At 39.2% G+C, this 24615-nt stretch overlaps 1 protein-coding gene across 1 annotated transcript; it reads right to left on the minus strand.

The window, feature by feature from the left end:
- Positions 1-3669: 3669 nt before the first annotated feature.
- On the minus strand, positions 3670-20015 carry LOC107119305 (vomeronasal type-2 receptor 26-like). The gene is made up of 6 exons (XM_015421777.1): positions 19801-20015; positions 18901-19078; positions 17671-18531; positions 14643-14870; positions 5123-5249; positions 3670-4571 (listed from the first exon to the last, which is right to left on the minus strand). Exons 1-6 carry the CDS (start codon positions 20013-20015, stop codon positions 3670-3672), a joined length of 2511 nt encoding a protein of 836 aa, XP_015277263.1.
- Positions 20016-24615: the final 4600 nt, after the last annotated feature.

Genomic DNA, 24615 nt, shown 5'->3' on the forward strand with positions numbered 1-24615 from the left:
GAGAGAGAGAGAGAGAGAGAGAGAGGGAGAGAGAGAGAACACAGTAACCATTGTCTTCTCTACTGCATAGTACACCATTTCTTACAGTTCCTCATCAAACAGTTCCTCGGAGAGATGTTTTGTGAAAGTGATTGGATTGGTAAACACGTAGATCTGAGATATAATGCCAGCAATGATTAGGTCTCCGGCTTGGTAGTACTTGTGGTGAATAGGAAGGGGGTCTCTGATAGAGCATTTAACAATAGGACCCTTGCACAGAGTTGAAGGCAATAGCATCAGTGCCAACACCAGAAATGTCACTGTCTCAAGTACAAATGAATTCAGCTCTGCAGACATTGCTCGTCAAGTGTTCCCAGGCAGCCTGACTTGAAGGATCACTCGCTCGGCTCTCCTGTAGGTAGGTTAGAGAAGTCTAAAGTGTCAGGAATTAGATTGATGCAGCCCTCTCTTCTCTAAGCCCCTGCTCTGGGTGACTCAGGAAATATTAATAGCCTATTTCAGTCCTGGGTAACAGTTTGGCTAGTGGCTAGTTGTTCTCCCTAGGGAGGCAGCAGAATTACAAGTCATCACGGTTACTGTGATAATTAGAGATGTGATAATCAGCTGCACAGAGATGAATGTTCTCTGTGATGTTGAAGAAAGAAAACATGTTATTCCTCCCAGCTGTGTCTTAATAATATCTACATATGTATTTATTTTATGGATTATCATATGTTTTTTTTAAAATGTAATGCTATCAATGTGCATGGTGATTTGCAGATATGAAGGAAAGAGCTCCATGCCCCAAGGGATTTGCAAGGGACACATTTACGAGAAAGGAGAATCACTACTGTCATAACTTTCATACACAGCAAATAATGTCTGGGACAAGATACAGCTTTGGAGGTGCTATTGGGAAGCATCTCCCTGAAGGTAATCCAATTAACACTTAAGTAAAAAAAATCCACAGCTGACCTTCATCACTCAAAGAATACTTTGTGCAACCAGCACTTCATAGGCAGCACATCATTCCCCAAGAAACTTGAAACACACATACTTTTCATTTCAAGATGGAGATCACCGATTCACACTAATCTGGGGCAGAATAGAGCCACACTGATTTAAAAAAAAGTCTCTGCTTTGATTATATATATGCACGAGGGAGAGCAAAAGCATAAAACAGCATGGCAATGCAGTAACACAGTTCCAGTTCTAGTGCCCAGAGTTGTGGCCTGATCAGGGTGAAAAGGGGAATTCTAAAGGGAAAGAAGGTGAAAAGAAAATCATACTTGATTTGCCTGAAGTCAAGAGTCTGCTGTATTGTAGAAGAAGGAGAAGGAAAGGTCATCCAAGATAGGGCCCCCAGGATTGAAGAAAGTTCAGAAAAGACACCAGGCATGGAACCAGGGATCCAGTAATGAGCAAAGGTCCAAGGGCAGACGGTGGGGGTTCAGTGGTTTCAGTACTGAATCCCATTTTTGAAGCAGAGCCCATTACTATGATGGGGGAGGGATCCTGAAATTCCAGCACTGGCAGAGGTTTGGGAGCCAAACCAAATACAAATATAAAAGGGACTTGGGATGCCATGTTTGTAGGTTTGGAAGTGACTGGAAATCAAGGAGGAATTTTTTAACCGGTCCAATTTCATGCAGAGTTTAGGATTCACAGCAGGACCGATCCAAAGTTTCAGTGTTTTGGTTCCCATTAGTGTGTATGAATTTTTGGTGGGGGCAGAACAATTCGCATTCAGTGAGGAAGTCCATTTATGGCCATGCTGGGGTTTGGGACCTGAGGAAAGTTTAGATGGGGGTATGGGATTACCTCGGTGTTGGACTAGCTTGATTTGGGCTGGGTGAACAAAAGTTGAGCAGTAGCATTATGACATTCCCTGGGACAGCAATAAAGATATTGGAGATGTTTCAATTATGAAGAGGTTTATCAGATAGGCTATTGTCCAGCAATTAAGGAACTTTGGAGGCTTTCTGGAAAAGTCCATTGATCAATGTGCTCTTAGGACCTTTGCAGTGGTTGTATTACTCCCATTTAAGCATGTCCAGGTAATTCCTGACAACTTTCAGTGCTAGTCATCTTTGATTTCAAACTGAATATTTTATCCACACCTCTAACAGTCATGTCAGAGGATTTTTCAGGGTGAGCATTTGCAGGGGTTGTGGGGAGGGGCTGACTCGTACATTTTACCTACAGAAATTAAAAACCATATCCTTGTCACTTTCTTGTGATTTTCCAATTATTCTACCATTATTAAAGTAATAGTGTATAATAAATAGTATTTTATGAGAGTGCTCAGACCATAAAAAATTCCCATAGCCAGTATTTGCTGGTAATACATTGTTTTCTTCTGTTGGAAGAAATAAAGAAGATTACAGCAGAAGACATCCCACTTGATCTGGCTATCTTGCTTCTTATTTCAAGATATAGCATTGATGAAAACGAAGTAAAAATTACTGAATTAGCTACCACATTAATAGCCATGGCACGGCTTTCTATTGCTGCCTCATGGAAAAATCCTGATCCTCCTTTCATTGCTCAATGGAGAAATAAATGTTGGGACCACTTTGTGATGGACAAAGTAGCAGATAAATATGAGTCCCACACACAAGGGTATGCGTAGTCCCATTCCAGATTCATTCGAAAATGGTGTCCTCTCATAACATATTTTCATATTTTCACTGTTGAGGGTTTGGGGACTGAGTAGTACCCCCTCCCCATTGTGTTGGTTGATCATACTTTTATTATGCTGCACATTTAGAATGATACACTGATTTCTTCAGCATTGTAAATTAGGTGATCAGAAGACTCCAGGAAAGCAAGGTGTTCATTGCACATTTGGAAATGCAAAGTGAAAAACGAAAGCACTTTGCAATTAGTTTGGGACTGTCAAAGGCATCCACAGATCTTGTGAAAAGACAGTCAGTTGGAAACTAGAAAACACTTGACATTGCAAAAAGTAAAACCAGATTAAATGTCAGCTAAAATGTGTAGAATGGCCACACTCAGGTTTTGGGGGACAAAAGAACAGAAGTACATGAGAAGAGCATTGCTGGATCAGACCAAAGGACCATCAAGTCCAGCAATCTGCTCACACAGTGGCCACCCAGCTGCTTCTTGGAGGCTGACTGCAATCCATGCTCCCCAGGAACAGATAGTTGGGGGCATACTGATTCTGGTACTGGAGAGAGTACATATCCATCATAACTAGTAGCCCATGGGTAGCCCCAACCCACATGAATTTGTCCAATCAACTTGGGAAAGGAGGGAAGGTTTTGTGTGAGCTGCACACATAATAAATACACAAATGACAAGTTTTTCCAAACCCAAATGCGAACGTGCTACTTTAATCCCAGACTAAAAAACTGATTGCCATTTTGGGGTCAGGAAGCAATTTTTCTCCAGGTCAGTTTGGATGAAGATCATGGAGAGTTTTTGTCATCTTCTGGGCATGGAACAATGCTCACTGGGGGTATGGAGGGGAAGTTATTTGTGTATTTCTTGCATTGGGCAGGGGGTTGGACTAGATGACCCTGGAGGTCCTTCCAACTCTATGATTACATGATTCTACTTTGAACATATTGTAACAGGGAAATAAATGCCACAGAAGAACACATAGACCCCATCCCCTAAATTGTACTGATTATAATAGAATATACATTTGGGATACAGACATAAAATTTATTTTTTTGTTTTTATTAAGTATCCTCTTATATTCAGTTCAGGTCTTACTAAAATAATGTAGCATTTTGGGGAAAAGATGCAAACCAGTAGCCCAGCACTGGAGGTTAAGATGGAGAAGATTTCCACAGCCACCATTGATTTTCCCTTGATGCTCAAGTAGGTCGGAACAAAGGACACCCAAACACTACAAAAGACCAACATGCTAAAGGTGATGAATTTGGCTTCGTTGAAACTGTTGGGTAACTTCCTGGCTAAAAAAGCCACAGTGAAGCTGATGATGGCAAGAAAGCCCAGAAAACTCAGAACAGAGTAAAAAAATGTGACTGATCCTTCATTACATTCCAGCACAATTTTCTCAGTCATTGAGTGCATGTCAACATCTGGGAAGGGGGGAGATGTTGCAAGCCACACAGTACAAATAGTAATTTGGAAAAGGGAACATGAAATGACAATGGAACTGGACAGCTTTATCCCTACCCATCTCCTGATTTTGGATCCTGGCTTTGAGGCCATGAAAGCCAGAACAACAATGACAGTTTTGGCCAACACACAAGAAACAGCCACTGAGAAGATGATGCCAAAAGTTGTTTGTCGAAGGAGACAGGTCACCTTCTTAGGCTGGCCAATGAACATCAAAACACAGAGGAAGGAGAGCAGGAGGGAGATGAGGAGAGTGTAGGTGAGTTCCCGGTTGTTGGCTTTGACTAAGGGAGTGTCTCGGTACTTAATAAAGATCTTGAGCACGAAAGCTGTGATGAAAGAGAAGCAAAAAGCAAGAGTGGCCAAACTGATCCCCAAAGGTTCTTCATAAGACAAGAAGCTTATATCTTTTGGCAGGCATACATTCTGGTCTTTATTTGGATACTGACCTTCAGGACACTCAAAACATTCATTCATATCTGAAAAACAAAACATCTGATTGTGTACTTGGAAGTACCATGCAGAGTTCATTGCAATGTGACAAAGTGTTCAAGGAGTGTGCTCAGTGAAAGCCAGGAAACTAAGTTTTCTAGCTTTACCCTTCATGATACAAAGAAGGACTTAGGTTTAATGGTGCACCCAAAGCACTCAAGAATTTTGGAAACGGTGCCAAAGGGCTTTTTGTCCAACTGAAAGTATCACAAACTAGACTGTTGACTCTGCATATCTGGATATGGTGTCCTTTTTTCTTTTTCCCTCCCTCCAGAGGTACTTTTTGCAAGAGCACTTGCATATCTGGGCATACTGAATATTATTTTCCTTTGTGATACAAACCACTGGATCAAGGAGAAATGCTTTCAGTTTTAAGGAGCTGAGGCTGCCATCCTATGAACACCTTCCTGGAAGTAAGCACAGCAGAATAAAATTGGACTTTCTTTTGAGTAGACCTGTTTTGGATTGCTCCAAGTGTCTATTATATGGGCATATCTATTGAATTACAAACAATATATCTGATACTGGAATTTCTTACCTTTTTCACTTGAAATCTTCCCTGGTGGACATGCAAGGCAATCATAGCAGCAAAATGGCTTCCCTTCCTTCTTTATCTTGCTATAACCAGAATGACAGTTCTCATTACAAACAGAAAGGGGCTGTGCCTGGCCAAAATGGAAAATATGTATGAAATATTATTCAAAATGTATACGTCCTTGGTTGAACTAATGTGAAAAATGGATTGGTATGGCATGACATCATGGCTCCTGCAAAATATTTGGAGTGCAAGGGGCAGTTGAATGTTTTGTTGTTATTAGGGTCATAAGATCATAAGAAAAGCCCTGCTGGATCAGACCAGCGGTCCATCTAGTCCAGCATCCTGTCTCACACAGTGGCCAACCATATAAAGAACAACAGTAGTACTGTAACAGTAGCACTAAAGTTATTAAATAAATCTAGAAGCAAGAGACTGTGAAGGACACCCGAGAAGACAACGGGCATTAGCCGTCCCCTCCCGAACCAACAGAGTCAACAGCAGAGAGGAAGATAAAAACCAACAATTGAAGCACAATATCATTAAGGTTACTTTAAAGGGGTGGATTGAGATATTAAAATAATAAGGTATAAAAAAATGACAGCTCTGAGATAATAAGAGAGTATTTCTTTACACAGGAGTATTGCTTTAAGGCAGCCATTTAAAACATTTACCAAATGAGAATAAAGTGGGAAAGGGAGAGGAGCAAACATAAAGTACCACAAAAGAGCATCAATGCTACTCTCTTTTTTTTCTTTTGTGCCTATTTAAGATAAGCAAAATACCTGAGGAGAGTTGGCAGATCGGTGGAGACAGAGATGCATGCCATTGAGGAAGAGAGAGGAGGAGAGAGGGTGAGTAAAATGGAGCTGACAGGATGAGATAGTGTGTGAGTGTGCCAGCGCTTTGATGGGCCAGGTGGAGTCGAGTGGCAGAGGTGTGGAGTGCAGTGGAGAGGTGTCGAGGGGAGAGTGTGCGTGGAGAGTGGAGATGACAGGAGAGGAGAATGTAGCAGAGCAGAGCTGAACTGAACTGAAGGGAACCAAGTGGAAAAGGAGGAGCCAAGAGACGAAGGTCCAATAAAATGGATGGAACCAAAGAAAAAGACCAAGAGACAAACTGAAGGAAAAGAGAGAAGCACAACATAGCAAAGGGAGACAGAAATTAGTGATGGACCAGAAATAGAAATTACGAAATAAGACTGTAAATCAAATAATATAATACAGTATAAGAAATACTAGGGGAACAGAGAAAGAAAGAAGAATAGGAAAATATACGAAGAGCGAAAGAAAATAAAAAGTCACTAAATAGAGGATAGGTGTAAGAAAACAAGATACACATTAGAACATATTAGAAAAAATGAATGGCCACAGGGAATAGCGGATCAAGTGGAACGAGAAAAGTGTCTGTAAAATCACCTGGGCAGGCCAATCGACAGAGTGTATTAAAATTTAGCACAATGAGCATAACACAATTAAACATAAAGGAACTTAAAAAATAATCCAAGAAAGCATAGCAGCATAAATAAAAAAGTTTGCTGAAGTAAATCTACCACCATTAATTAAACAAGAAATAGAGTGAAAAGTGAAAATAAGTAGGAAATCCTAAAAATAGCAACTGCTAATAGTGAGATTGAAGAAAAAGTACAGGAAATAGTACAAAAAATTCAAGAAGTAAGGACCAAAACAGATGGAATTGAGGAAATGTTAATGGGATTAGAGATGGATAAGGCATCTCTAATTATAAGATGTCAAAATATACCAGAATCTATTGAGAAAAAATTAAAAGAAGAAATGATAAAAAATATTTCTGAACAATTAAAGATAGGAACATATGATGAAATAAAGAGAGAAATTGACCAAGTATACAGGAAAAACAGCTCTTATGCCAGGAGAAACAAAACCCCGAGGGAAGTGTACATGAAATTTACAAGAAGGTAGATGAGGGATAAAATTCTTAAGTAAGCAAATGTGGCAAAGCTGATGATACAAGATTCAGAAGTTAAATTTCTAAAAGACATCCCATGGAGAATTAGGGAGAAAAGACAGAATTACACAATGATAACAAGACTGGAGCTGTGGTCGCTCAAGTGGTTAAGACGCTGAACTGCAGGCTGTGGAAGATCGGTAGTTCAGCAGTTCGAGACCCGGGTACCACATGACGGAGTGAGCTCCCATCTCTAGTTCCAGCTCCTGCCAACCTAGCAGTTCGAAAGCAAGAAATTGGAAGTAGATAAATTGGTACCACTTCGGTGGGAAGGTAACAGAGTTCCGTGCACCTTGGTGTTTAGTCATGCCGGCCACATGACCACGGAAATGTCTTCAGACAGCGCTGGCTCTTCGGCTTTGAAACGGAGATGAGCACTGCAACCCTAGCGTCAGATTCAACTGGCTTTCAAGCAAGGGAACCTTTACCTTTTAACAAGATTACTGAGAGAAAATGATATTTCTTACATATGGCTTGTACCAGAAGGTTTTCTATTTAATTATGAAGGAAGAAGGCAGAGAATTGACTTGATTTTTAAGGTAGAAGACTTCTTAGATAGATATGGGGAACATTTAGGGTGGCAGAATGATGAGGAAAGTGAAAAAGAGAAAGACGATAGAACATAAAATGCAGAAAAAGAAAGAAAAAGAAAAATCTAGGAGAGGGAAAAGGTCTACAACATCACAAATACTGACGAGATATCAATACAGAGCTAAAGAACAGGAATAAGGAAAGAAAAATTAGGATGGAGAAGACAAAACAACTTAAAATATTCTCAGTTAATATTAATGGTTTAAATAGCCCATCAAAAAGACGAAGAACATTTAATCAATTAGCCAAACTACAGATAGAAGTTATATGTCTACAAGAAACACACATTAAGAAAAAGGATGAGAAATATCTAGAAAATAGAAAATTAAGCAAATTATATACAGCATCACATACTCAAAAGAAAAGAGGTGTAGCAATCTGTGTAAAAGAACAATTATGTCCTGAAGTTATATATGCGTCAGAGGATGGCAGAATACTAGCAATCTCAGTTATGAGACAAAATAAGAAAACTGTAATAATAAATATTTATGCACCAAACCAAAGCCAAGAAAATTCTTTAAAATACTAAGAGATGTGGTAACAATCCATAACCAGATGGAAATATGCATAATAGGGGATTATAATGCGGTATTAGATGCGAAAAAAGATAGCAAATCACAAGTGAAAAAGAAAAGATCGGGAAATATTTTACCAAGAAATTTCTTTGAGTTAGTAGAAGAATATAGCATGGTTGATGCATGGAGAATAAGAAATATGGAAAAGAAAAACTACACATTCTACTCAGCCAGGCATAATTCCTGGTGTAGAATTGATATGGTATGGATCACAACGACATTAGTAACAGAAATAATAGATGTAGATATTTTACCCAATACATTCGCAGATCACAGACCAATAATGCTAACACTTTGAGACGGAAGATGAATAAAGACTTATTAAGAGACAAAAAGTTTAATAAAAAACCAGAAGAAAATAAAAGGTTTTTAAAAATAACATACAACCTGAAACATCTATACAAATAGTCTGGGAAACACTTAAAGCATTTTTAGGGGGCTGGTTTATTAATCAAGATGCATGGGAAAAGAAACAAAAAAACCCAGCAGTATGAAAAATTAGTGAAATTAATACAGAAAGAAGAAGATAAGCTAAAAAAGAGAAACATGACTTTGAAAAAATAAAGTCAAATTTAAGAATGCTGCTGCATCAAATAAACATCATATTGACACAAGAAATAGCCAAAAACATAGAATACACCAAACAATATCACTTTGAGAATGCAAATAAACCAACAAGGTGGTTGGCGTATGAATTAAGAAAAGAAAGGGGGGAAAGACAAAACACTGAAACGGGAGGAAAATAGGGGAGGAAAAACATAACTTAATGGAGATGAAGAATATAGTGGAAAACCTTCATAAAAAACTATATCAACAAAATGAGCAAGAGAAAGATTTAATAAAAGAATATATTAGCAGTAAAATATAAGGACCTTCAAAGATGATCAAATATTAATTTTAAATGAACCAATTACAGTATGTGAAATCACAGAAGCAATAAAGAAACAGAAGAAAAATAAAATTCCAGGACCAGATGGAATACCAGTTGAAATATATCGGAGATATGAAGAACAGATTTTATTACCACTAAAATAGTTTTTTTTTAAATATCAAAAACTGAAAAACTTCCAGACTCATGGAATCAAGCATTAATAACATTGATTCCTAAACCAAATACGGAAGATAAGGAAATTAAAAATTTTAGACCGATATCTTTATTAAACACGGATTATAAAATATTTGCCACAATAATTGCTACAAGAATGAAGAAAGTGTTAATGCAGATAATTCATCAAGATCAAGCTGGATTCCTCCCCAAAAGACAAATTAAAAGTATTATCAGAACGATAATTAATGTGCTAGAGTATTATGAAGTACATTCATATAAATTAATGGTGTTAATATTTTTAGACACTGAAAAAGCGTTTGATAATATAAATTGGGAATTCTTGCTACAAAAGTTAGAAGCTTGGAAATGTGGAGCAAATTTTTTAACAACAATAAAGGTGATTTATAAAACACAAGTAGCGAAAATAATAATAAACAGAGATATGACACAAGAGATTCAAATACAAAAGGGTAGAAGACAAGGATTCCCATTATCTCCACTTCTGTTTATATTTGCATTGGAAACACTAAGTGACTAAATAAGATAGTGTGATCAAATTAAAGGACTTCAGATAAAAGGAGAGGAATTCAAGCTACAAGCGTTTGCAGATGATTTGGTGATTATATTAGAAGACCCGATAAGATCTAAAGCATCTTATGAGGATAATTCAAGACTACAATAAAGCAGCAGGACTTAAAATTAATTTTTAAAAAACATATTAACAAAGAACTGTACAGAACAACAAATGAATCAAATTCAGACGGCATATAACATGAAAATAGTAAACAAGGTCAAATATTTAGGAATTACAATTTCTAATAGAAATATCACATTAACAGAAGATAATTATAATAAATTACTATTAGAAATTAAAAGGGACTTTCAAAAATGGAAAGATTTAAAATATCATTCATGGGGAAAATAGCTATAGTAAAGATTAATATTCTTCCTCAATTTCTCTTTTTGGCACAGAACATCCCAGTATTAAGAAATACAAAGTGTTTTCATGAACTAGATAAAATTCAGTAGTCAATTCACCTGGGACAACAAGGAACCTAGGATTAAAAGAAAAGTAATGCAGGATAAAAAAGAGAGAGGTGGTTTTGTTTTTTTCAAACTGGAATTTGTATTATAAAGCAGCTGCATTAAGCTGGATAAAGGAATGGATAACGCTAGAAAATACCAGGCTTCTAAATCTGGAAGGATTTAATTTACCTATGGGATGGCATACATACATGTGGTATGAAGAGGAAAAATCATCACAAGCTTTAAGCAACATACAATAAGAGGCCCATTGATGAAAATATGGAAAGAAACAAAAAGTCATTTCTATGACAAAATCCCAAAATGGGTATCCCCTCTAGAGGCACTCATAAAACCGACGTTATATAACAAAAACAAGAGAGTGACATATGAAAGAACTGGCCACACAGAATATTAGGCTCCCATGGTGGGAAAATATTCAATTAAAGACAAGAATCAACAAGGATAAAAAAGTAGGATTTTACAGTAGCAATAATAACTTAGAAAAGATATGGCTCTCATCAAATGACAAACTAATCCAAAAGCTATATAACTTTCTACTAACTGATTATTTACAAGATGAAACAGTTAAAACAACCATGATAGCATGGATGAAAGATCTAGAGTATAATATAGACATAGACCAATGGACTAAAATTTGGAAATCAGTGAAACTGATGAGAGCCATACCATATAAAGAAAATATATTTAAAATATTCCATAGGTAGCACTGGACACCAGATAAAATAGCAAAATGCTATGTGAACAGCAATAGAAACTGTTGGAAATGTAAAAAAAATGTTGGCACGTATTTTCACATGTGGTGGAGATGTGAAAAAATACAAAAGTATTGGTGCAAAATATATAATATAGTGAAAGAACTAACAGGACTAGAAATACTGTTTGTACCAGAAACATGTTTATTAAATATATTTCCAGAACAATGTAAGAAGGAAAATTTATATATAATAACGGTCCCGGTCACACGGGCAGGAAAATTCGGGGGGGAAACGTGGCTGTTAGCCCTGGGGCTAAAAACCGTGCAGTTGCTTGATCAGACCTACCGATCGAGGTCCCGTGGAGGTCCCGTGGTAGGGGGGAGGTGCCAATCACTCCACTGTCCTGTGGCGTGGCAAAGAAGCAGGGCACGGGGCAAACGGGTTGGTTGTTTTTTTATTTAAACTCAAATGTGTGCATGCTCCCGACCCTTGGGTGTGTGTGCGCATCCGTGGAGACTTTGAAAAAAAAATTCCCGAGGGGACATGGGCGGGCGCCGGAACTACCTCCGGAAACGCAATCAGACGCCCGCCCTTGCCCCGCAGTTTCAGGAAACTAGTACCTCCGAGGTACTAGTTTTTTACTGCGCGTCTTCGGCGGGAAGCCTTGGTTGCGCCACGGGAGCCCGACGCTTCCCAGATGTGCCGGTGAGATCACGCCCGGAAACTCCGCCTATCTTCCGTCCCTCTAGCGTGCCTAGTTTGTGACCGCAGCCAACGTATATCTTTACAGCGGCAAGAATAATGTTAGCAAAATGCTGGAAATCAGATATAATACCAACCAGGACGTATATGAGAAAAGATGGGGGGAAATGTATGTATGGTTGAATAATAGGATGTGAAAAAATGACTCACGATAATGTAACTGTAAATTTGCTAAAGGCTGTTTAAAACGTTGGAAAATTACAAATAAAAAGACAATTTTTTTTTGAAAATCTTTATATACCTTCAAATTCTATCTTAGCCACTTTGGATGTATCTGCATTATACACAAAAAGCCCAATGAAGTGGGACATATAATATTAGAAAATATTATAGAATCACAAAATCTGAAGGAGCAATTAATCCATTTTTGATTGTATTCATTATTATTATTGTGACGACCTCTTATCTGGGGAGGTCTGGTTTACCTTTAAAAGTTCTTATGTTTTATTTTCCAATGGGTAATCTGGCTGCCACCAGGGAAATGTAGGCTTTCCCACACCTATTTCTATAATATTTTCTTCTTCTGGTTTTGGTATTGTGACCCAGGGTCTGGGCTTTCGAAGGACTATGTGTTTCCTGAGAAGAATTTCGTTCAGAACTGTTATCTTAAATAAAAGTAGATTTATTTGATGTTTCACACACTTTTCCCTCTTACTGACAGGGATCTGGGCATGTCGCTTCGTAACAATATTTTCCTTTGACCATATATGGTTACTGTTTCTTTATGCTTTAACTTTTCATAACACACACAAGACTTCTCTCTCTCAGACCTTAAAATGAACAAACTGCTTAATTCTTTTACTAGACAGAACTTATAACAACTGCTTTCACACAGCACTCTCTGCTGACTCTTTTTCCAACAGACATCTCTATCTAACCGTCACCCTTCAACTGCCACTCTTGACTAACATATCGGTTCATCCACACAGCATCCATTCCAAAATCCCTCTCCCTCTCTGTCACTCACCAACCATATCACTTGCTTGAGTCCAGCACTCTAGAAAATCACAGCCATGCAAACCAACCTTTTAAAGTCACACACACACAAAACATGAAATCGTTACAATTATAATTAATTATAAATAATTAATTGTACAAAATATTTGTGGATGACATTCTGATGGTATTTACAGACGAGGTAAAATTTGTGCAATTTTTTAATTGGATAAATACTTTGCATCCAACTATTAAATTTGTCAGTAAGCATCATCACGAACATATACATTTTTAGACACTATCATTTTGATAGGATCCAATCAAAAGTTGTTCATCAGCACCTTTCATAAACCAGTGGACAAAAATTCATATTTGAATTATAAATAATTTCATCCACCACAACTAAAAAACAATATCCCATTTGGACTACTTTTACATTTAAAAAAGAATTCTACTCTTACCAGTGATTTTCCCAGAGAAGCTGGGATTTTACTTCAACATTTTTCTAAGAAAGGTTATCCCTTTTAGATACTGCATCAGGCAAAACATCATCTTGGGAAGGTAAGCAATTGTTAAAACAGAAAGTTCAAAATACTTCTCATTACAATGTGCATTTCAGTATTCTTTATGAACATGTCCTATTAAAAATATTGTGCATAAATATTGGCATATATTGTCAGATACCCCTGGATGCACACAAAACCTTTGATGGAATTAAGGAAAAGAAGGAATCTAAGTAATATGTTAATTAGATCCAACTGTAGTGAGGTTCCTAAACCATTGTTATCTAATATAGCTCACTACCATTGTGGAAGAGGATGTCAGGTTTGCCATCTAGGTACTGCAACAAAAGAATCTCACCACTCTAAAGCGTTGGGCTCATGAAAACTGTCACAATACACAAACTGCAACTCAAATAACATAATATATTGTGTTATATGCAAATGTAATTTATTATACATAGGTATGAGTACCTGACCTGTTAAAATTAACATCCAATAACATATTTCTTAAATAAAAAAATAGAATTCAGAATGCACCAATGGTAAATCATTTCCTGCGGATTCCACATGCTCCTGAAGACTTTAAATTTTTAGTTTTATTTCAGTTTCATTCACACATATATATTATGAACACTTTTCAAGTGTTACTACAGAAGGAGGCTGTACCAGTCATTAAGAGATAAAAAGACAGCCAACGTACAGCGTTGGCATTTGCCTCATTTTACATCTCTGTACCATAAGATTCTGCCCTTTGCTGGAATCCATCAGGTGTTGTTTGATCAACCTGTGCTAATTCATCAGGATACTGCTATACTTGCTGTTTTTTCACTACGTTCCTTTTACATAAAAAAGGTAACGGTTCCCTTGCTCGAAAGCCAGTTGAGTCCGACTCTAGGGTTGCGGTGCTCATCTCCGTTTCAAAGCCGAAGAGCCAGCGCTGTCCGAAGACATTTCCGTGGTCATGTGGCCGGCATGACTAAACACCAAAGCGCACAGAATGCTGTTACCTTCCCAGCGAAGTGGTACCTATTTATCTACTTGCAATTTCTTGCTTTCAAACTGCTAGGTTGGCAGGAGCTGGAACTAGAGACGGGAGCTCACTCCGTCATGCGGCAACTTAGGTCTTTTACATACTTGAATATATATTCCCCCTTGAAGGCACACAAAAGATCCTGATGACATAACAACCAAAAACTCTGTCAAGTATCATTTTTTCAATGTTTTCCCTAACAATAATTTCAGAAGAAAATGATTGTTTGCCTGATTCTCACTGAATCAACAGAACAAACACAGAGAACAATTTCCATATATGACCATTTTACTGCTGATTCAATACTGGGTAAATTCCTTGACATATCCCAGGGCATTCAAAAATCATACCTGGTTGAACACAGTGGGCCATACAATGGCTTTGTCATGAATGATGATTGTTTTGTCTGAGAGAGCCCTTGAGTCTGTCTTTCCCACTTTGACTCTAAGGAAGGACTGGTTCGGGAATGTGACCCAGCTGACAATATCAAGTTCAGTTACTAGTTCCCCATTGTGGTCAAAGGAAATCCTTTCCCCAGCACTGTTGTTGAAGGAAATACTTCTCAGAAAGCGGTTGAGCTAAATGGACAGAAAAAGCAAATCACTAATTCATAAGGATAAGTACTACATGCAAATATGTAATATGCTGATACACTTTCAAACAAGAGAACTTGTGCTATTTGTTCTCCTTAAACATATGTTCTTACTCGCAACTGGGTGATTTAGAAAATTTAAGACATCAATGTCACAAATTCAAAACAAATACAAACTAGAAAACACTAATGGCAGCCTAAAAACTAAGCCTCGTATGGTGCTGGAAATGGCTCTCAAGTTGCAGGCAAACTATGGCGACCTTTTAGGGTTTTCCAGGCAAGAGAGGAATAGAGGTGGTTTGCAGTTGCCTGCCTCTGGCCCCGTTCATACGAGGCAGTTTGGGCCGGGAGCGGGCCAGATCGGAAGTGTGGCAAACGGGAGCGATCCGACGTCAACATCTGCCTGGCGTCGCGCTCCCGCCTCCGATCCGGCCCTTTTCCCATTGATGCGCTGCAAAAATGAACCACCTACCTTAGGTGGTTCATCCGTTTGGGCCGCATCTTCCTGGCCGTGGGATCGGCGGCGCGTCTTGCCGCCGCCGCATCCCCGGCCCCCGGTCGAACTGCGCATGCCCGAGCATGCGCAGTTCGGCAGCCTCCCCCTCCCACTCGCCTCTTTCTCCCCGGCATCTGATCGTGCCGGGGAGCAACGGCGCGCTGCTAACGGGATCCGTGGGATCCCGCTGAGGCATTTCTTTTTTGGCGCGGCTTTTAAAAGCCGCGCTTCTCCTCGTTTTTTCCCTGCCGTGTGGCAGGGGCCTCTGTGTAGCAATACTTAACTTCCTGAGTTGTCTCCTATGCAACTACTAACCAAGGACAATTCAGATTAGCATCTAAGGTCTGATGAGGTTTGGCTAGCCTTGGCCATTGAGGTCAGGGCAAGCCCCATAACCCCCCCCCCAATATAGTGGTAAAACTAAACAAATCTTTAAGCCGCTTTGAACCCTCCTGGTTGGCAAGAATGAAGAGTTAAAGCTAGTTTCATCAATAAAACCATTAGAACAGAAAACTCTAACATCAAGCTCTCAAATAACAGAACCAATGAATCTGTATAAGGTAACAATAAACAACAAGATGGGTAGCCGTGTTAGTCTGTCCATAGCAGCAGAAAAGAGCAAGAGTCCAGGAGCACCTTAAAAACTAACAAAACATGTGGCAGGGTATGAGCTTTCCTGAGTCACTGCTCACCTTCAGATTCTAAATATCTTAAAGGGTCTCCTTAAGGAGAGCCAGTTTGGTGTAGTGGTTAAGTGCGTGGACTCTAATCTGGGAGAACTGGGTCTGATTCCCCACTCCTCCACTTGCACCTGCTGGATGACCTTGGGCAAGCCATAGTTCTGGCACAGCTGTTCTTGAAAAAGAGCAGTTTCTGTCACAGCTCTCTCCATTCCACCTACCTCACAGGGTGTCTGTTGTGGGGAGGGGAAGGGAAAGGAATTTCTGAGCCGCTCTGAGACACCTTTGGGTAGTGAAGGGCGGGGTATAAATCCAATCTCCTCCTCCTCCTCCTCCTTGTTGGATCCCCAGGCATTCGAAATAACTCCACGTTTGGATCAAAGTAAGGTTTATTTCAAAGCGATGGTTCAAACAGGAACAAGGACATTGTTAGGAATAACTGCGAATACACATGATCAACATAATAAAGAGATTTGATCCAGGTGAGGGCCAATGAGCCCAGTTCCCGCTGGCGGGAATAGAACTTAGAAACGCGCGCCCATTTCATGGGAACATAACAGTTCTACACAATCAACACAGGTTCAGTTCACAGGCTAGATACCCATAACAAGCCGAGCGAAGCACCGACTCCCACCACCAGCTGCATGACCTTGGCCAGTTCCGCAAAGTACAGAGTAAGCAGAAGGAAGCAAAAGAACCCGGGGGGGGGGAATGTTACAAGAAGCGTTAAGCAGGTAACACCAGATACAATGGCAGCTAGCTGACACTCCTCCTCCTCCTCCTCCTCTTCTTCTTCTTCAGGACCATCTGAAGAAGTGAGCAATGACTCACAAAAGGTCATACCCTGCCACATATTTTATTAGTCTTTAAGGTTCTACTGAACTCTTGCTCTTTTCTACTAATATAAGAAATTTAAAACATCTGTGTTATAGAAAGAATCAGTTATACTACATCTTTTTTGGCCATAGGCAAGAGCCCAATAATCATGTTTTGTGTCAGGAGATAAAGTGGAGTGTGGCAAAGGACCTTCAGGTGTTCTTGGATGGTTCATCTCTCCTTGAACTAGGCTTCCAAAACAGCAACAACCATGGATTGCTTCAAGGAGTGGGACTTTGTTACACTAAACACTCTGGATGTGTACTACTATTCTGGGAAATCACAGTATCAACCCAAACCAGCTTTTTCTGTATATATATATATTGGCTTGTCCATTTCGTTAGGCACACCTCTAGTTATAAGTGATTAACAAATAAATTGTACTGTCTGAGAAGAACAAATGCAGTAAGAGTCTGTAACGGATTGCACTTTTTAAGAGGCTTAGAAGTGCTGTGATCAAGATGAAATGGAATCCATACAAGAAAAAAGTGAAGTTGGTTGGAGACCCTGATGTCCCAGTGGGGATGAATCTGACACTTTGGGGTGGGGTGGATGAAATTATGTACGAGTGAGCAAGTGAAGATTTAGAGGGATGCTCTTGGACCCATCCTTGCTGAAATATTTTGTGGTAACTTGTTCTTGTGGTGGTTTGTTAGCCATCATAAATTTGTGGAGAAAATGCGGGGTACAACAAAGTGCATTTAACAAATAAGTGTATATGCTTAGAATGTCACCTGCCACAATTGTTGGTCTAGATGATTCCATCGCTCACCATATACTGTGGCTCTATATTTGAATCTGAAGGACAGCATGTTCTGCAAAGCACATACCACAGCATAAACACAATTATAGATGCTGTAGCTATGAGCAGTTGTGATTGTTTCAAAAACAGATTTGGGGAGAGCCTCCAGCTTCTCCTCTCCAGTGCACATTTCTCCATTCTTGTTGTCTACCATGGAGGTTGGGAATGAACACAGAAATGCCTGTTGCCAGAAGGGCCTGATGAAGCCATCTTCTTTTTCAGAGGTAAGATTTTTCTCCTGAATAAATTTCTGGAATCCTGAGAGCTCCGCTGAATGAATTGCAAAGGATAGGGCGCCATGGACAAAAGCGATGTCCCAGTTTCTTTGAAAGGGTAGTGAGGTGAAGTCCATCTGAGCTGTCAAAATCCAGATTTTACCTGTTGTCTTAACTGCTCTATCCTCAAGTTCTGGGAGCTGAAGGAAAAATCTTAAAATTATCATGGTGTGAATTTCACCATGTAGGACCAGAGCTTTGGCGGTGCTTCCCATAACAAATGTGTATGTTTTGACTGCCTCTGCCAATGTTTCAGCAATTTCATTAGAAAATTTTATTGGTGGCATTGTTACTATGAAGTCAAAGCAGATGCCATTCTGGGATAGCATAGGAACCATATCCTGTACAAATTGTTCTCCAGTCTCATCGTTCAGATAAATCACCCCAATCCATGTCCACCTGAAATACAGCAATAAATGAAGAATCCCCAAATTCTGATGGGTCTGATTTGGGAACATATGGAGGAAGAAAACAGATTGTGTTTTGTTTTCCATCTTTGGTGCAGAACCATATGAAATCTAGAGAAAATGAAGAGAAAAAAAAGGAAAGAGATTTCAAAACTAAAGTTAGTGTCTATTTGGTATCCAAATCACAGTACTGAATGTATAACTTGGCCTGTCAAGTAAAGTCATCTTTTATATTAATGTAGCCCAAGATGAGATACAATGGCTCTAAAATCTTATACCATTGGTACACACACACACAAACGCATTAACTAAGTACCAAGGAATGTAAGGAATTCTCTTCCAGGTACTGTCTTCCATCTTTAAGTTGCACATGAGTTGTATAGATCCATATGGGGATGCTAGTTTTTGTCTCCTAATCATATTCTAAATAAGCAGAAAAGTGTTAAGAGCTTGTTAACGTTTCATTCATCTTCACCTTACCTGTGGAATCTTGTAGATGCAGAGAATGGCTGCCGTAAAGAGAGAAATGTCAGAGTTCGGTCCTGCGATGACTGCTACTGGATGGTTCTTGGCATCACACTTGTAGTTGGGAATTAATCTGCCATGTGTGGAGAGAAGTTCCACTGAAGCGAGACAGGTCCAACTTGCAGTGAAATGGCTGTTGTAGATGTCAAAGCCCAGAGTGATGTTCGGTAAGATCAGGGGATTTTCATTGATCTCTCTTACAGCAAAATCCAAGGCCAGAATGTGCTGGTAGTTCTGAGTCAGGAACCTGCAAGAAAAGCAGACAAATTCAAGCTGAACATGAAGTTTCCTTGTCTCTGATTCCAGCCCAGCATAACAGATATCAATGGTTATCTTTAATCTAGACACTAGAAAGATGTAGAACACAAATACCTCAATGCTCAGACAAGATCAAAAATATCCTTTCCCCCAGGAAAGAAGGCATAAAAATTCTCTAAACAGTAAATAAATATCTTGCTTGGAATAATCAGAATGCGAAAAAAGAAACGCAAAAAAAAAAAAAGAATGACACACATACTCGTTTAGAGAAATCAGATTAACTCTTTCCCAGCTACATATCTTATCCTTAACTAGTAGACTTGAATGTTGAGTATCTCTTGGTGCAATAGAGGATGACAGAGGAGACACAATTCTGCTGAACAAATCTTGAAAAGTGGCTAATGTAATAAACTTTGTTCTAAAATAACCCTGAAAAGCATGAAAGAAGAAATCCCCACATATCCACAACACCTAGGCTCGGAGATCAAGCATGCAAAAATAAAAAGTGAAGAAAACACAGTGCCAACCACTTTCCAGCTCAATGAATCTCAATCATGTCTACATGAACGATTTGGTGAAAAAAGAGCAGTTTCTTACAAAAGGTCGTCAAACAGTTCCTGAGAGGGACATTTTTGAAATGTTACTGGACTGGGATATATAAAGATTTGGGACATAATGCCAGCAAGGATGAGGTCCCCTGATCTGTAGTATTTGTGAAGGATAGGACGAGGCTCTCTAATGGGGAATTTTACAGGAACCTTACAGATTGCCAGTGGCACTAGCACTAATTTCAGCACCACAAAAACCACCATCTTAGGTGGAAAATTTCCTTTGGGGCACCAATACAACTGTTCTAACAATGTCCCTGAGTATCCTGACATGAATGATCATGCAGCTTGACAGTAATTCAGTCTTTCAGTGTCAGGGCTCAGAACAATGCCCTTGCTGTGAATGACTGAAGGAATATTAATAGCATCCTTCATGTCTGAATAACAGTTTTTCTAGCAGCTGCTGGCTGTCTCTGGGGACCTGGAATAGATGCAGAAGTAATTGTGGTTAATTTGATAACTGCAGGGTGATAATCTATCCAGAAATACTGCAGAAAAACACACACCATTCTAATGTTATTTTCCTCATTTGGATTTTTTTGGGGGGATTAGTATTATTATTACTTCTATCATGCCATCAAAATGTGTGGATATTTACAAGGAAGCAGCACCCTGACACAGTGACCTTGCAATGGAAAGTGTCATGATCAAATACACTGAATTGATGCCAGTGATCCCTGCAGTTTTGCCAGTCTGCCACTTTGGGGCAGGCGATGTCCCATTCCTTGCTCTGAGTGGCAACAGGAGAAAACTAAAATACGTAATGGCCATCAGAAATGCTGTGATGTCATTTCTGGGGAAAACCTAGAAATAGCATCATACCTGTCTAGGAAACGCTGGAGACCAGTGTTCCCTCTAAGCTGAGTTAGTGTGAGCTAGCTCATAGTTTTTTAGCCTCTGGCTCACACATTTTTATCTTAGCTCAGAAAGGATGGCTCCAGAACAAACTAATTTGTGCAGGAGCCAAACCACTTGCTCACAAATTTAATGCCAGTAGCTTACCAAGTAGAATTTTTGCTCACAAGACTCCAGAGCTTAGAGGGAACATTGGCTGGAGACTATGGTAAAACTGTCAAGTTTCTAGTGCTTCCTAGAGAGAACTAACATCACTTCCAGGTTTTACATCAGAAGTGATGTTAGTCCTTTCTAGGAATTGTCAGAAACTCTATTGCTTTGTCATAGGGTTTCCATAAGTGACATTGTTCCATCTTTTGCTTTTCCTAGGCATGTTGCTGATTTTCTCCTGCTCTGACCAACATGGTCTGTAGCTCGGTCACATAGCTCACGGTGTCTTCTTGTTCCAATTACCACTTCCTTCCCATGTATCTGCTATGAGGTCTAGTGGGCCTTGAACACAAAGTCTGAGGAGGAATTAAAAGGGACTGGAGTGTATTCTTTCTTGTGAGATTTTGAGGAAATTAAACAGTAGATGCTGCAATTTGTTGTCCCAGTTGTTTGGGTGATCTGCCACATAGGTCTGTATCATTCTTTGAAATGTGCCATTAAAATGTTCAGTAAGGCCATTGGTCTCAGGGTGGTAAGGTGTAGTCTTCAGAAGTGTGATACCACAATATCCAAGCATTTGGTGCATCACTTCTGCCATGAAAGAGGTGCTTAAATCAAAGATTATCTATTTTGGTAATCTCAGGCAAGAAAACACAGTCATTAAAGCCTCTGCCACTGTCTTGGCATCAGTGTTGGTTAAAGGCATTACCTCAGGAAATCTAGTAGCAAAACCCAGTAGAGTCGAAATATATTTATGACCACTCTTAGTTTTTCTATGTAAAGAGCCTATTACAGCCACTCCCACAAGCTCAAAAGGAGTTGATATAACTGGCAATGGGCAAAGTTGTGCTTTTTTTAATCTCCAGACATTCCCACAGTTTGAAATATATGGCAGGACTGGCAAAACCCAGGCCAACAGAACCTGTAGGTTAAACTTCATGTACTAATTCCAGCAATTAAAATTGATACTTCTTAGAAACCACAAGTTATTTTTGGGTTTCCTACACAGAAGAAAACTGTTTTATCATAGATAGTCTGTACAGGCGATTATCTATCAGCTGGTAGATAGAAGTCTCTATCTTTACCTCAAATTGTTTGACCTCTGAAGAAGGCCCCCGCGGGATGAAAATGTGTCAGGTCACTTGTATTTTTCCTTGTTTTCAGGTCAGTTGTACTTTGTAATGAGCATTGGGCCCTTATATGTTTTTAACTGTTTTTCTAATAAATACATGTATTTTTGTATATAATTATACACTAGGTTTTAAATATTGGCCCTTTATCAGGCTTCTTTCTTACCTTTGTGGTTCTTTGATTCCATGTATTGGGTCAAGTTTGTTTTCCCTTCCCTGTGTCTTAATGTACTTCAATGGATCATATTCCTTCAGTTACATTCGATGGGCCTTCATGCAACAGGTCTCTCTCTTTGTTCCCAATAGGCATTCTTGTCATTCGTTTTAGTACATCACTTCCCTCACAGAAACCACTCCCTTTGCCATCTATCTGCCATTATTTCCTTTGAAGGACTTTCAGGGAGGCTGGAATGACCATTTTTCAACCAAAATGACATCCAAAATTGTAGGAGAGTGGGTGTGGCCTGTCCTTTAAAGAACCCCCAGGCTTCAAGCAAAAAAGTCCTAAAGATAATCTATTTCAAAGTTTATAAACAACTAATATCTAATACATTCATACATATTCAATATGGTCCTTATATAGGACTCCTTAAACAGCTTAAATGCATTAGAATACAGCCAAACTCTCTTCCTGTACAGCCAAGGTCTTCTCTGAAGTGGTCAGTGTCTAATATATTCATACATATTCAATATGGTCCACCAAGAACTCCTTAAATACAATTCAATATATTTGAGTACAGCCAAACTCTCTTCCTGTACAGCCAAGGTCTTCTCTGAAGTGGTCAGTGTCTAATATATTCATACATATTCAATATGGTCCACCAAGAACTCCTTAAATACAATTCAATATATTTGAGTACAGCCAAACTCTCTTCCTGTACAGCCAAGGTCTTCTCTGAAGTGGTCAGTGTCTAATATATTCATACATATTCAATATGGTCCACCAAGAACTCCTTAAATACAATTCAATATATTTGAGTACAGCCAAACTCTCTTCCTGTACAGCCAAGGTCTTCTCTGAAGTGGTCAGTGTCTAATATATTCATACATATTCAATATGGTCCACCAAGAACTCCTTAAATACAATTCAATATATTTGAGTACAGCCAAACTCTCTTCCTGTACAGCCAAGGTCTTCTCTGAAGTGGTCAGTGTCTAATATATTCATACATATTCAATATGGTCCACCAAGAACTCCTTAAATACAATTCAATATATTTGAGTACAGCCAAACTCTCTTCCTGTACAGCCAAGGTCTTCTCTGAAGTGGTCAATGGCTAAAACATTCATAAATATTCAAGATGGTCCACACAGGACTCCTTAAATACAATTCAGTGTATTAGAGTACAGCCAAGCCCTCTTCCTGTACAGTCTCCTGAGTTGCATGATGGGATATGCACGGTTTCGAAGTGTCAGTGTTATTCCTAATCAGCTGAAATGTGTTGGGGTACATAGCATGAATAAAACTTATTCTCATGGCAACACTGTTCTGTTTCTTCATTCTTTGCGATCAAGCAAGACCAAAGAACTAAGGGCAGATGGAGGGAGTTCAGTGATTTCAGCAATGGAGGAAATGTTGGGAGAAAAGCTAGCTACAGAGATGGGAAAGAAATCTGAAGATTTCAGCAGTGGAAAAAGTTTGGAGGGACCTGTAGCTTCAGTGGGTTTAAATGTTTGGAAGTGACTAGACATCAAGGAGGGAAAGTATCATTGCTCCAATGCTATGCAAACTTTAAGATCCACAGCAGGCATGGATCAAAGGTGAAGCTTGAATTGTGTTTGAATTTTAGTTGAGGGCAGACAGATGCACACTTAGGGAGGAAGTGGAAGTCCAAATATTGGCTTGCTAGGTGGGATCACTGGGTGAAGCAAAATAACTTAAATAGTTTGAAGGAGATATCTGAGCAAGGGAATAACTTGGGTTTGGCTGGTTGAACAAAGGCTGAGCAGCAGCTTTTGACATTCCCTGGAAAACTGATTGAATGACAGGAGAAGTCTATAACATGAAGAGGGTTCTTGATCCAGGAAATGTGAGTGAATGACTCATGGCCAAGGATCTGAGGGATCTCAGGAGGCTTTAGAGAAATGGCTCCTAATCACAGTGCTCCTTGGAGCATGCCAGCAGCTGTGCCATTCCCATTTTGTGTGTTCAGAAAATTCCTCACAATTTGTGGTGCCCACCCAAATGCTGATATCAAACTGTATATCAAATGGGATATTTTATCAGAGCCTCTAGCAGCCAGTTCAGAGAACCTTTCATAGTGAGATGTGCAGAGGTATGGAGGGGACTTTTTTGCATGTAATGGTTAAAGAAGAGAACTTCAAATGGAGAAACAAGCAGACCTCAGTCTCTTATTCTGACTGTTCATGGTATGGAGTTCTTGGTGATCTACCACTTGATCACTCTTTTCTTATGCTTACAATTAGAATGATCAATTGATTTATTTGGGGCTTTAAAACAGGAATAAAAAAGAAAGTACCATGAATGTAAAAGATGTATTGTGCACTCCATTTGTACAAGCGAAAAAGAAAAGGAGGGGGGGAATGGATTGAGCGGACAGTGATGTTTTCCTTTGATGTATTTGAAACAAAGCGAGAAAAAGTTTTGTCTCTCTGGAGCACATTTTAAGAACTTTCTAAAAGTAAACAAAAAAGAAAAGATGTCGGAG

Source organism: Gekko japonicus, unplaced genomic scaffold, assembly GCF_001447785.1.
Source record: "Gekko japonicus isolate JY-2015 unplaced genomic scaffold, Gekko_japonicus_V1.1 scaffold4541, whole genome shotgun sequence".
NCBI classification, from domain to species: domain Eukaryota; kingdom Metazoa; phylum Chordata; class Lepidosauria; order Squamata; family Gekkonidae; genus Gekko; species Gekko japonicus.

What these genes read in the sequence shown, in the direction of transcription:
- LOC107119305 (XM_015421777.1), bottom strand. Translation starts at nt 20,015, where the DNA reads ATGGTGGTTTTTGTGGTGCTGAAATTAGTGCTAGTGCCACTGGCAATC. An exon ending in GCATCTACAAGATTCCACAG is followed by an intron (nt 18,532 to 18,900) that starts GTAAGGTGAAGA and finishes CATTTTCTCTAG; the next exon opens with ATTTCATATGGTTCTGCACC. An exon ending in GGCCCACTGTGTTCAACCAG is followed by an intron (nt 5,250 to 14,642) that starts GTATGATTTTTG and finishes CATTTTGGCCAG; the next exon opens with GCACAGCCCCTTTCTGTTTG.